Genomic DNA, 12,791 nt, shown 5'->3' on the forward strand with positions numbered 1-12,791 from the left:
AGAACTGTCTAAAACCGGTTCCCAGTAACCCTTGCCGTAACTCTGTGGTTCCTCCAGTAACCGGTCTCCCTAAGGCCTATATGGACTTCGCGGATGTTTTCTGCAAAAAACAAGCTGAGACTCTACCTCCTCACAGGCCTTATGATTGCCCTATCGACCTCCTCCCGGGCACTACTCCACCCCGGGGCAGAATTTATCCTCTCTCTGCCCCAGAGACTCTTGCCATGTCCGAATACGTCCAGGAGAATCTAAAAAAGGGCTTTATCCGTAAATCCTCCTCTCCTGCCGGAGCCGGATTTTTCTTTGTGTCCAAAAAGGATGGCTCCCTACGTCCTTGCATTGACTACCGCGGTCTTAATAAAATCACGGTTAAGAACCGCTACCCCTTACCCCTCATCTCTGAACTCTTTGATCGCCTCCAAGGTGCCCACATCTTCACTAAATTGGACTTAAGAGGCGCCTATAACCTCATCCGCATCAGAGAGGGGGACGAGTGGAAAACGGCATTTAACACCAGAGATGGACACTTTGAGTATCTGGTCATGCCCTTTGGACTGTGCAACGCCCCTGCCGTCTTCCAAGACTTTGTCAATGAAATTTTTCGTGATCTGTTATACTCCTGTGTTGTTGTATATCTGGACGATATCCTAATTTTTTCTGCCAATCTAGAAGAACACCGCCAGCATGTCCGTATGGTTCTTCAGAGACTTCGTGACAACCAACTCTATGCCAAAATTGAGAAATGTCTGTTTGAATGCCAATCTCTTCCTTTTCTAGGATATTTGGTCTCTGGCCAGGGACTACAGATGGATCCAGACAAACTCTCTGCCGTCTTAGATTGGCCACGCCCCTCCGGACTCTGTGCTATCCAACGCTTTTTGGGGTTCGCCAATTATTACAGGCAATTTATTCCACATTTTTCTACCATTGTGGCTCCTATCGTGGCTTTAACCAAAAAAAATGCTGATCCCAAGTCCTGGCCTCCTCAAGCAGAAGACGCCTTTAAACGACTCAAGTCTGCCTTTTCTTCGGCTCCCGTCCTCTCCAGACCTGACCCTTCCAAACCCTTCCTATTGGAGGTTGATGCCTCCTCAGTGGGAGCTGGAGCTGTTCTTCTACAAAAAAATTCTTCCGGGCATGCTGTCACTTGTGGTTTTTTCTCTAGGACCTTCTCTCCAGCGGAGAGGAACTACTCCATCGGGGATCGAGAGCTTCTAGCCATTAAATTAGCACTTGAGGAATGGAGGCATCTGCTGGAGGGATCAAGTTCTCCTGTTATTATCTACACCGACCACAAGAACCTCTCCTACCTCCAGTCTGCCCAACGGCTGAATCCTCGCCAGGCCCGGTGGTCTCTGTTCTTTGCCCGATTTAATTTTGAGATTCACTTTCGTCCTGCCGATAAGAACATTAGGGCCGATGCTCTCTCTCGTTCCTCGGATGCCTCAGAAGTTGAACTCTCTCCGCAACACATCATTCCACCTGACTGCCTGATCTCCACTTCTCCTGCCTCCATCAGGCAGACTCCTCCAGGAAAGACCTTTGTTTCTCCTCGCCAACGCCTCGGAATCCTCAAATGGGGTCACTCCTCCCATCTCGCAGGTCATGCGGGTATCAAGAAATCTGTGCAACTCATCTCCCGCTTCTATTGGTGGCCGACTCTGGAGACGGATGTTGTGGACTTTGTGCGAGCCTGCACTATCTGTGCCCGGGATAAGACTCCTCGCCAGAAGCCCGCTGGTTTTCTTCATCCTCTGCCTGTCCCCGAACAGCCTTGGTCTCTGATTGGTATGGATTTTATTACTGATTTACCCCCTTCCCGTGGCAACACTGTTATTTGGGTGGTCGTTGATCGATTCTCCAAAATGGCACATTTCATCCCTCTTCCTGGTCTTCCTTCTGCGCCTCAGTTGGCTAAACAATTTTTTGTACACATTTTTCGTCTTCACGGATTGCCTACGCAGATTGTCTCGGATAGAGGCGTCCAATTCGTGTCTAAATTCTGGAGGGCTCTCTGTAAACAACTCAAGATTAAATTAAATTTTTCTTCTGCATATCATCCCCAGTCCAATGGACAAGTAGAAAGGATTAACCAGATCTTGGGTGATTATTTGCGACATTTTGTTTCCTCCCGCCAGGATGACTGGGCAGATCTCCTCCCATGGGCCGAATTCTCGTATAACTTCAGGGTCTCTGAGTCTTCCTCCAAATCCCCATTTTTCGTGGTGTACGGCCGTCACCCTCTTCCCCCCCTCCCTACTCCCTTGCCCTCTGGTCTGCCCGCTGTGGATGAAATTTCTCGTGACCTTTCCATCATATGGAGAGAGACCCAAAATTCTCTCTTACAGGCTTCATCACGCATGAAGAAGTTCGCGGATAAGAAAAGAAGAGCTCCCCCCGTTTTTTCCCCTGGAGACAAGGTATGGCTCTCCGCTAAATATGTCCGCTTCCGTGTCCCTAGCTACAAGTTGGGACCACGCTATCTTGGTCCTTTCAAAATTTTGTGTCAAATTAATCCTGTCTCTTATAAACTTCTTCTTCCTCCCTCTCTTCGTATCCCTAATGCCTTTCACGTCTCTCTTCTCAAACCACTCATCCTCAACCGTTTTTCTCCCAAGTCTGTTCCTCCCACTCCTGTTTCCAGCTCCTCGGACATCTTCTCGGTCAAAGAAATTTTAGCTGCCAAAAAGGTCAGAGGGAGAAATTTTTTTTTAGTGGACTGGGAGGGTTGTGGTCCTGAAGAGAGATCCTGGGAACCTGAGGACAACATCCTAGACAAAAGTCTGCTCCTCAGGTTCTCAGGCTCTAAGAAGAGGGGGAGACCCAAGGGGGGGGGTACTGTTACGCCGAGCGCTCTGGGTCCCCGCTCCTCCCCGGAGCGCTCGCTTCACTCTCCCCGCGGCAGCGCTCCGGTCACGTCCTCTGACCCGGGGCGCTGCGATTCCGCTGCCAGCCGGGATGCGATTCGCGATGCGGGTAGCGCCCGCTCGCGATGCGCACCCCGGCTCCCCTACCTGACTCGCTCTCCGTCTGTTCTGTCCCGGTGCGCGCGGCCCCGCTCCCTAGGGCGCGCGCGCGCCGGGTCTCTGCGATTTAAAGGGCCACTGCGCCGCTGATTGGCGCAGTGGTTCCAATTAGTGGTTACACCTGTGCACTTCCCTATATCACCTCACTTCCCCTTCACTCCCTCGCCGGATCTTGTTGCCTTAGTGCCAGTGAAAGCGTTCCTTGTGTGTTCCTTGCCTGTGTTTCCAGACCTTCTGCCGTTGCCCCTGACTACGATCCTTGCTGCCTGCCCCGACCTTCTGCTACGTCCGACCTTGCTTTTGCCTACTCCCTTGTACCGCGCCTATCTTCAGCAGCCAGAGAGGTGAGCCGTTGCTAGTGGATACGACCTGGTCACTACCGCCGCAGCAAGACCATCCCGCTTTGCGGCGGGCTCTGGTGAATACCAGTAGTGGCTTAGAACCGGTCCACTAGCACGGTCCACGCCAATCCCTCTCTGGCACAGAGGATCCACTACCTGCCAGCCGGCATCGTGACAACTGCTCCTATATACAAGAATATATCTACTATAATACTGCATCCTATATACAATAATATAACTACTATAATACTGCTCCTATATACAAGAATATAACTACTATAATACTGCTCCTATATACAATAATATAACTACTATAATACTGCTCCTATATACAAGAATATAACTACTATAATACTGCTCCTATTTACAAGAATATAACTACTATAATACTGCTCCTATATACAAGAATATAACTACTATAATACTGCTCCTATATACAAGAATATAACTACTATAATACTGCTCCCTATATACAAGAATATAACTACTATAATACTGCTTCTATATACAAGAATATAACTACTATAATACTGCCCCTATATACAAGAATATAACTACTAGAATACTGCCTCCTATATACAAGAATATAACTACTAGAATACTGCCTCCTATATACAAGAATATAACTACTATAACACTCCTCCTATATACAAGAATATAACTACTATAAAACTGCTAGTATATACAAGAATATAACTACTATAATACTCCTCCTATATACAAGAATATAACTACTATAATACTGCCCCCTATATACAAGAATATAACTACTATAATACTGCCTCCTATAAACAAGAATATAACTACCGTAAAACTATGACTAAAACTACAATAATCATTTAAGACCCTACCAATGTCCTTATTATTCTATGTTTTAGGAGTGTATAATTTCTACCGCCTCATACCTGTGTTCCATGAATGGTTACATGAAGCCCAGGGAAGGTCAGACGTGAAGGAATTAAAGAGATAAAAGAAGGCCCACGCCAGGACTACGATGTAATAGAAGTTCAGCAAGACGACGATGACTTGAGAGGAGTACCCGATGCCTGAAGATACAAATAAAGTCCTGATTATACCGCCACTCCTGATTCCCTGATACGAGGAGCCCACGAGATAATCATAGTCCACCTCAACCCATCATTTCAGCCCATGGAGTATAGTCTGCTCGTTTAGTGACCCAACACAAGAGAACATTGATGGACAAGTTGTAGAAGAACAATGTGGTCCCACCGAAATGTCAAGTTGATCCTGATGCATCATGGTCTCCTTCAGGTTCCGATGTTAGATGTGGCTTTAAAGATTTTATCATTTTGCTGTAGTGTACTCAACTATTATACTATTGGTTTTTATGGGAGATAATACTTGGTGGTCACCAACGTTGACCACCACTGGTCTGGCCCAAGGTCCGAGCATTTGGTCTTGCACAGACAAACCAGTATATATTAGGAAGACCAATAAAAGTCTAAGAGGGTCTTGACTGTGTCCATTCGCCCATCACAGCCAAACCAAATCATTTGGTCCTTAGTGGATATGTTCTTAGCATTATGCGTCTAGAAGGTATTACAAATTGGGCTATCGAGCAGCCATTGACCTGCTCATGATCAGAGGTAGATATTGCGCAATAAAAATTACTTCTTTTCAGGGGGACTTGGGGGTAGAAGGCCTCTAGTGGCTGTAGGCCTCAGAGGACATGTCCCATGTGTTCTCCCTAAAATCCATCCCATGTGGTCATACAGACACAAAGCATGTAGGAGATGTCCAAACTCACCTTCAAATATGGGGCAGATCTTCCGCCATGAGGTGACCCCTCCCTGGCTAGTGTACTGTCCCAGTGCTGTCTCCAGGAAGAAGACTGGAATCCCACAGGTGAAGAGGAAGATTAGATACGGAATGAAGAAGGCTCCTGCGTAGACACAGTCATAAAATGTGTGATCTAGAGAATAAGGCAACCTTGTCCTTTGTAAAACATTCTGAAAGGGGTTATCTAGGACTAGAAACACAGCTAATTACTTCTAAAAACAGCACCATCTATGTCCTCAGGTTATGTGTGGTATTGCAGCTCTGTTCCATTGAGGTGAAGAATAGAGCCAAGTTGTAATACCACACGCAACCTGAGAACAGGGGTGGTGCTGTTTTTGGAAGAAGTTAGCTCTCTGTTTCTATCCCTGGATAGCCCCTTGAACCCTTCAAAAGGTCCATCAGGACAGCAGAGCACTCTTCATGGGCTGCCCATGTTATCAGAAGTTATTTATTCAATCTGATTGTCACAATCATCTTCCATTAACAGTACATCTTTGCCCCATATCTTCCTGAAATTAGCCTATTGATCCTGGCACTATGACTGTGGCACTGTGCAGCCCAGGCCTTGTATAGGGGCATTCTAGTGATTTCATTGTTGGGGGTCCGGCCACTAGGAGCATCAGCCACATTGATAATAAACGTGTCCAATCTCTTAGAGGGTACTTTAGACATTCCAAAATTACCATTAATTTCAGTGGGGAGATGACCATATAGTCTCCTTGACAACCAACCCTAGAATCCAATAGCACTTAAGACTGATGGTGACCCCAACAATAAGGCCTCACCAACAAGGCTCATGTCTCCATGACAACTAACTCTGGGGCCCACTGTCACTCAGGATTGATGATAACCCCCAACTACAAGATCTCACCAACAAGGCTCGTGTCTCCATGATAAAACCAACCCTTGTTCCCCTTAGCACTCAAGATTGATGGAGATCCCAGCAACAAGACCTCACTAATAAGACTTATGTCTCCCATGAAAACAAACCAACCCTTGTTCCCACTATCGGTTGAGATTAGTGGTGACCCTAACTTCATGAGTCGCTTAAAAAACAGCCTTTGGGGGCCACCAAAATTTTCAGTGGGCCCAAGGCTTGGCTTTTATTGGAGACATGAGTCTTGTTGGTGAAATCTTCTAGTGGGGGTCACTACTAATTTTAAATGGTAGTGGACCCAACTATAAGACCTTACCAACAAGACATAAGTGCCAAAAAAAAACAACTCTTTCACCCACTAAGGCTAGTGGAAATCCCACCTAAAAGACCTTCCCTAAAAAGACTTATGTCTCCATGTAAACCAAACCTAGAGCCCATTAACACTCAACATTGATGGTGCCCCCGACCAAAAAAAAGGTTGTTTTTTATGAAAGACATGAGTAGTTTTATGAGGTTGTGTAGGTAGCGTCACCACCATCTTGAGTGCTAGTGGGACCTAAGATTGATTTATATAGAGACAAAAGCCTTATCGGTGAGGAACACTCTCAATCCTGAGTGCTAGTGGACCCTAGGGTAACATTTTATGGAGACACGAACCTTGTTGGTGAGGTCTTGTAGTTGGGGTCACCAATAATCTTAAGTGGGTGGTAGTCGACCCTAGGATACATTTTTATGGAGACACGAGCCTTGTTGGTGAGGTCTTGTAGTTGGGGTCACCAATAATCTTAAGTGGGTGGTAGTCGACCTTAGGGTAATTTTTTATGGAGACACGAGCCTTGTTGGTGAGGTCTTGTAGTTGGGGTCACCAATAATCTTAAGTGGGTGGTAGTGGATCCTAGGGTAAATTTTTATGGAGACACAAGCTTTGTTGGTGAGATCTTGTAGTTGGAGTCACCAATAATCTTGAGTGGTAGTGAATCCTAGTGTTCGTTTTCATGGAGACATACCTAGTCATCTCCCCGCTTTAATTAATAAGAGTTTTGGAATGTCTACAAGTACCCACATAGAGATGGTCCTAGTGGCTGGACCCCCAACAATTTAATGCACCCTTGAATTACGCTCTATGGCTGGGGCTGCATTTGTCTATTGTCCTTAGGAACAATCGACAAAGTTCAGGAAGATATGGGGCAAAAAGATTTACTTTGAGTCTTGTAGTGTGGGTCAATGTTGAGTGCTAGTAGGCACAAAGGTTGCTTTTTATGGAGACATGAGTCTTGTTGGTGAAATCTCGTAGTTAGGGTCACCACCAATCTTGAGTGCTAGTGGGCGCAACTACAAGACCCCACCAACAAGATTCATGTTTCCATAAAAACCAACCCTTGCACCCGCTAACACTCAAGACTGGTGGAAATCCCAACTACACAACCTCACCATGAAAACCAACCCCAGGGCCCACATGTCCTCAAGATTGGTGGGAACCAAACTATCAGACCTTTGCCAACAAGACTAATGCCTTCATCTTCATCAGGGATCTCAAACTGGTAGCCCTCCAGATGTTACAAAACTTCAACTTCCAGCATGCCCGGACAGCCGTTGGCTGGCCGGGCATGCTGGGAGTTGAAGTTTTGCAACATCTAGGGGCCACCAGTTTAAGACCCCTAATCTTCGTTAAAACCAAACCCAGGGCCTAGTTGTCTTCTAGACTCGCGGGGGGTCCTAAGTGTTAGAATCCACCCTATTGATGTTCCATAATATTTCAATAATTGGAAGACCTTTTAAGCTCTTTTTTTTATGGACTCTACACTCAGCAGCTACTATAAAGGTTTTATCCATCCTAACATATCGGTATGAATACTCTCATTCATGGACGTTAAGCCTTGTTGGCCGGTTCCAGCCTCGTTCACGAACACTTAGACTTTTGTGTTTGTCACTGAGTTCTTAGACTTTGGACCTGTCATGGTTAAACTACTTTCGTTCCCCTTCCCCCTTCCGGGACCAATTGCAGAAGGGGAGAAACAGGACGATCTCCTAAAAGTCTAAGTCTGCACTTTCAATGGAACAAGCTCCTACAGGGATCAGTAGACGTCTGACTAGGTGTCCAAGCACTGTGGGGGGGGGGGGGGGGGTATTGGAGGAGAACAATAGACTGTCTATATTTGCGAAAGCACACGGTGGGACAATGAATTACATGGCTTTAAACTGTTACCGATTCATCAAGATAAAGTCACAACGGCTTTAATGTAAGGAGCTGAGATTACATGGTCAAAAGTCCAAGGTGACACGGTGACCCTAGTGCGAGTGGTGGAATGCCGGTCACTGACACTGTATATAGATGAAAGGTGACCCGTCCATACACTGCCCCCTCAGCTGTATGAATGAACATGGATGTGTAGCCGTAAGGTCGACCTGACTTTGTAGCCTATACCATATAGACTGGTCATGGCACCGCCGTGTGGCTTAGAAATGGCGTATATAACGTCCCTTCCTATAAGATCCTACGATGTGTAGACATAGAAGAAAGGGCTCTTTAATTCCCCCCCGGTAATACTATTAATGCTCGATAATCAATGCAAATCCACAATACGTAAGAGCCAAATCCTCAAGGAAATGAGCTCGAAAAAATTCCGAGACAGATTACAGGGCTATGTCGTCAGGTGAAGGGATCAGTCCGGTGTGCAGGCTCCCGCACCAGATCGTAAGCCCCCCATGTGGGAGCAAAGATTGTCCCCCTCACATACCTCCTCCGTTCTTGTAGCAAAGATACGGAAACCTCCAGACGTTGCCCAGCCCGATGATCTCTCCGGCCACGGACAACACAAACTCCATCTTGTTGTTCCATTGACCCCGCTCCGTCATGTGTTTGCCACCTCCATCTTGAGGTTCCTTCTCCATCAGAGGCTGAGCTGGAAAAGAGTCTCCATTCCCCACCGCTCCTGGGACCTTCTTATCCATGATACCTGCAAAACAGAGAAGAGGAGGAAGATATGCGTCTGATCTGTCTACTGTATGTGACCATAACGAGCGCTCTCTACCGTGTCTTCTGTATGACATCGCTCTCTACCGTGTCTTCTGTATGACATCGCTCTCTACTATGTCTTCTGTATGCCACCACCGCTCTCTACTATGTCTTCTGTATGACACCACTGCTCTCTACCGTGTCTTCTGTATGACATCACTCTCTACTATGTCTTCTGTATGACACCACTGCTCTCTACTATGTCTTCTGCCTGACACCACCGCTCTCTACCATGTCTTCTGTATGACACCACCGCTCTCTACCGTGTCTTCTGTATGACAACACCACTCTACACTGTGTCTTCTGTATGACCACTGCTCTCTACCATGTCTTCTGTATGACACCACCTCTCTACCGTGTCTTCTATGTGACCCCACTGCTCTCTACCGTGTCTTCTGTATGACCCAGGAAAAACACAAAGGGAGCCAGCACTGGATGACCACTGGGGATGTGCCCGTAATCCACCCGAACGCCAAGGACGGGTACACTTCACACTCTCTCCAAAGGAAACAGCAACAATCGCCAGGTCCAGTATAATAGCAAACTGGTGTTTATTGCATCAGTAACAGCAACGTTTCGGCTAAAAGTAAGCCTTTCTCAAGCATGGTGCAAATGACAATGAGTCAAACTTATATACATAGTGAAGAGACATGATTGGTGAAAATACTTTCACCAATCATGTTGGTATGTTCACCAATCATGTCTCTTCACTATGTATATAAGTTTGACTCATTGTCATTTGCACCATGCTTGAGAAAGGCTTACTTTTAGCCGAAACGTTGCTGTTACTGATGCAATAAACACCAGTTTGCTATTATACTGGACCTGGCGATTGTTGCTGTTTCTTCTGTATGACACCACTGCTCTCTACTGTGTCTTCTGTATGACCCCACTGTTCTCTACCGTGTCTTCTGTATGACCCCACTGCTCTCTACCGTGTCTTCTGTATGACACCACTGCTCTCTACCGTGTCTTCTGTATGACACCACCGCTCTCTACTGTGTATTCTGTATGACACCACCGCTCTCTACCGTGTCTTCTGTATGACACCACTGCTCTCTACCGTGTCTTCTGTATGACACCACTGCTCTCTACTGTGTCTTCTGTATGACGCCACCGCTCTCTACTGTGTCTTCTGTATGACCCCACCGCTCTCTACCGTGTATTCTGTATGACACCACTGCTCTCTACCGTGTCTTCTGTATGACACCACTGCTCTCTACTGTGTCTTCTGTATGACACCACCGCTCTCTACGGTGTCTTCTGTATGACACCACCGCTCTCTACGGTGTCTTCTGTATGACACCACCGCTGTCTACCGTGTCTACTGTATGACACCATCACTCTCTACCGTGTCTTCTGTATGACACCATCACTCTCTACCGTGTATTCTGTATGACACCACCGCTCTCTACCGTGTCTTCTGTATGACCCCACCATCACTCTCTACCGTGTCTTCTGTATGACACCATCACTCTCTACCGTGTATTCTGTATGACACCACCGCTCTCTACCGTGTCTTCTGTATGACCCCACCACTCTCTACCATGTCTTCTGTATGACACCACCGCTCTCTACCGTGTCTTCTGTATGACACCACTGCTCTCTACCATGTCTTCTGTATGACACATCGCTCTCTACCGTGTCTTCTGTATGACCCCACCACTCTCTACCATGTCTTCTGTATGACACCACCGCTCTCTACCGTGTCTTCTGTATGACACCACTGCTCTCTACCATGTCTTCTGTATGACATATCGCTCTCTACCGTGTCTTCTGTATGACACCACTGCTCTCTACGGTGTCTTCTGTATGACACCACCGCTGTCTACCGTGTCTACTGTATGACACCATCACTCTCTACCGTGTCTTCTGTATGACACCATCACTCTCTACCGTGTATTCTGTATGACACCACCGCTCTCTACCGTGTCTTCTGTATGACACCACCGCTCTCTACCGTGTCTTCTGAATGACCACGAGTCAAACTTATATACATAGTGAAGAGACATGATTGGTGAAAATACTTTCACCAATCATGTTGGTATTTTCACCAATCATGTCTCTTCACTATGTATATAAGTTTGACTCATTGTCATTTGCACCATGCTTCAGAAAGGCTTACTTTTAGCCGAAACGTTGCTGTTATTGATGCAATAAACCCCAGTTTGCTATTATATTGGACCTGGCGATTGTTGCTGTTTCTTCTGTATGACACCACTGCTCTCTACGGTGTCTTCTGTATGACACCACTGCTCTCTACGGTGTCTTCTGTATGACACCATCACTCTCTACTATGTCTTCTCTATGACACCACCGCTCTCTACTGTGTCTTCTGTATGACCCCACCGCTCTCTACCGTGTCTTCTGTATGACACCACCGCTCTCTACTGTGTCTTCTGTATGACCCCACCGCTCTCTACCGTGTATTCTGTATGACACCACTGCTCTCTACCGTGTCTTCTGTATGACACCACCGCTCTCTACCATGTCTTCTGTATGACACCACCGCTCTCTACCATGTCTTCTGTATGACCCCACCACTCTCTACCGTGTATTCTGTATGACACCACCGCTCTCTACCGTGTCTTCTGAATGACCACAGCACTCTCTGCTGTGTCTTCTCTATGACACCACCGCTCTCTACCATGTCTGCTGTATGACATCACTGCTCTCTACCGTGTCTTCTGTATGACACCACCGCTCTCTACCGTGTCTTCTGTATGACACCACCGCTCTCTACCGTGTCTTCTGTATGACACCACCGCTCTCTACCGTGTTTTCTGTATGACACCATCGCTCTCTACCGTGTCATCTGTATGACATCACCGCTCTCTACCGTGTCTTCTGTATGACACCACCGCTCTCTACCGTGTCTTCTGTATGACACCACCGCTCTCTACTGTGTTTTCTGTATGACACCATCGCTCTCTACCGTGTCATCTGTATGACATCACCGCTCTCTACCGTGTCTTCTGTATGACACCACCGCTTTCTACCGTGTCTTCTGTATGACACCACCGCTCTCTACCGTGTGTTCTGTATGACACCACTGCTCTCTACCGTGTCTTCTGTATGACACCACTGCTCTCTACCGTGTCTTCTGTATGACACCACCGCTCTCTACCGTGTCTTCTGTATGACACCACCGCTCTCTACCGTGTCTTCTGTATGACACCCCCACTCTCTACCGTGTCTTCTGTATGACACCACTGCTCTCTACCATGTCTTCTGTATGACACCACCGCTCTCTACCATGTCTTCTGTATGACACCACCGCTCTCTACTGTGTCTTCTGCCTGACACCATCGCTCTCTACCGTGTCTTCTGTGTGACACCACCGCTCTCTACCGTGTCTTCTGTATGACACCACCGCTCTCTACTGTGTCTTCTGCCTGACACCATCGCTCTCTACCGTGTCTTCTGTGTGACACCACCGCTCTCTACCATGTCTTCTGTATGACCCCATCGCTCTCTACCGTGTCTTCTGCCTGACACCATCGCTCTCTACCGTGTCTTCTGCCTGACACCATCGCTCTCTACCGTGTCTTCTGTATGACACCAACCACTCTCTACCATGTCTTCTGTATGACACCACTGCTCTCTACCGTGTCTTCTGTGTGACACCACCGCTCTCTACCGTGTCTTCTGTATGACATCACCGCTCTCTACCGTGTCTTCTGTATGACACCCCCGCTCTCTACTGTGTCTTCTGTATGACACCACTGCTC

General features: G+C 47.0%; 1 protein-coding gene across 2 annotated transcripts in view; it reads right to left on the reverse strand.

Annotated features, from left to right (window-relative positions):
* The window catches only part of SLC6A13 (solute carrier family 6 member 13), a 47,276-nt gene that overhangs the window by 25,144 nt on the left and 9,341 nt on the right, over positions 1 to 12,791 (reverse strand). For both annotated transcript variants that reach the window (XM_056517839.1, XM_056517837.1), the window contains 3 exons: positions 8,783 to 9,001; positions 5,136 to 5,270; positions 4,273 to 4,413 (listed from right to left, as the gene is read on the reverse strand). In XM_056517839.1, coding sequence (XP_056373814.1) covers positions 4,273 to 4,413; positions 5,136 to 5,270; positions 8,783 to 8,996 — 490 coding nt within the window. In that variant the 5' untranslated portion in view covers positions 8,997 to 9,001. The remainder of the gene's footprint in view (positions 1 to 4,272; positions 4,414 to 5,135; positions 5,271 to 8,782; positions 9,002 to 12,791) is intronic.

The sequence above is a fragment of the Hyla sarda genome, chromosome 4 (assembly GCF_029499605.1).
Source record: "Hyla sarda isolate aHylSar1 chromosome 4, aHylSar1.hap1, whole genome shotgun sequence".
NCBI lineage: Eukaryota > Metazoa > Chordata > Amphibia > Anura > Hylidae > Hyla > Hyla sarda.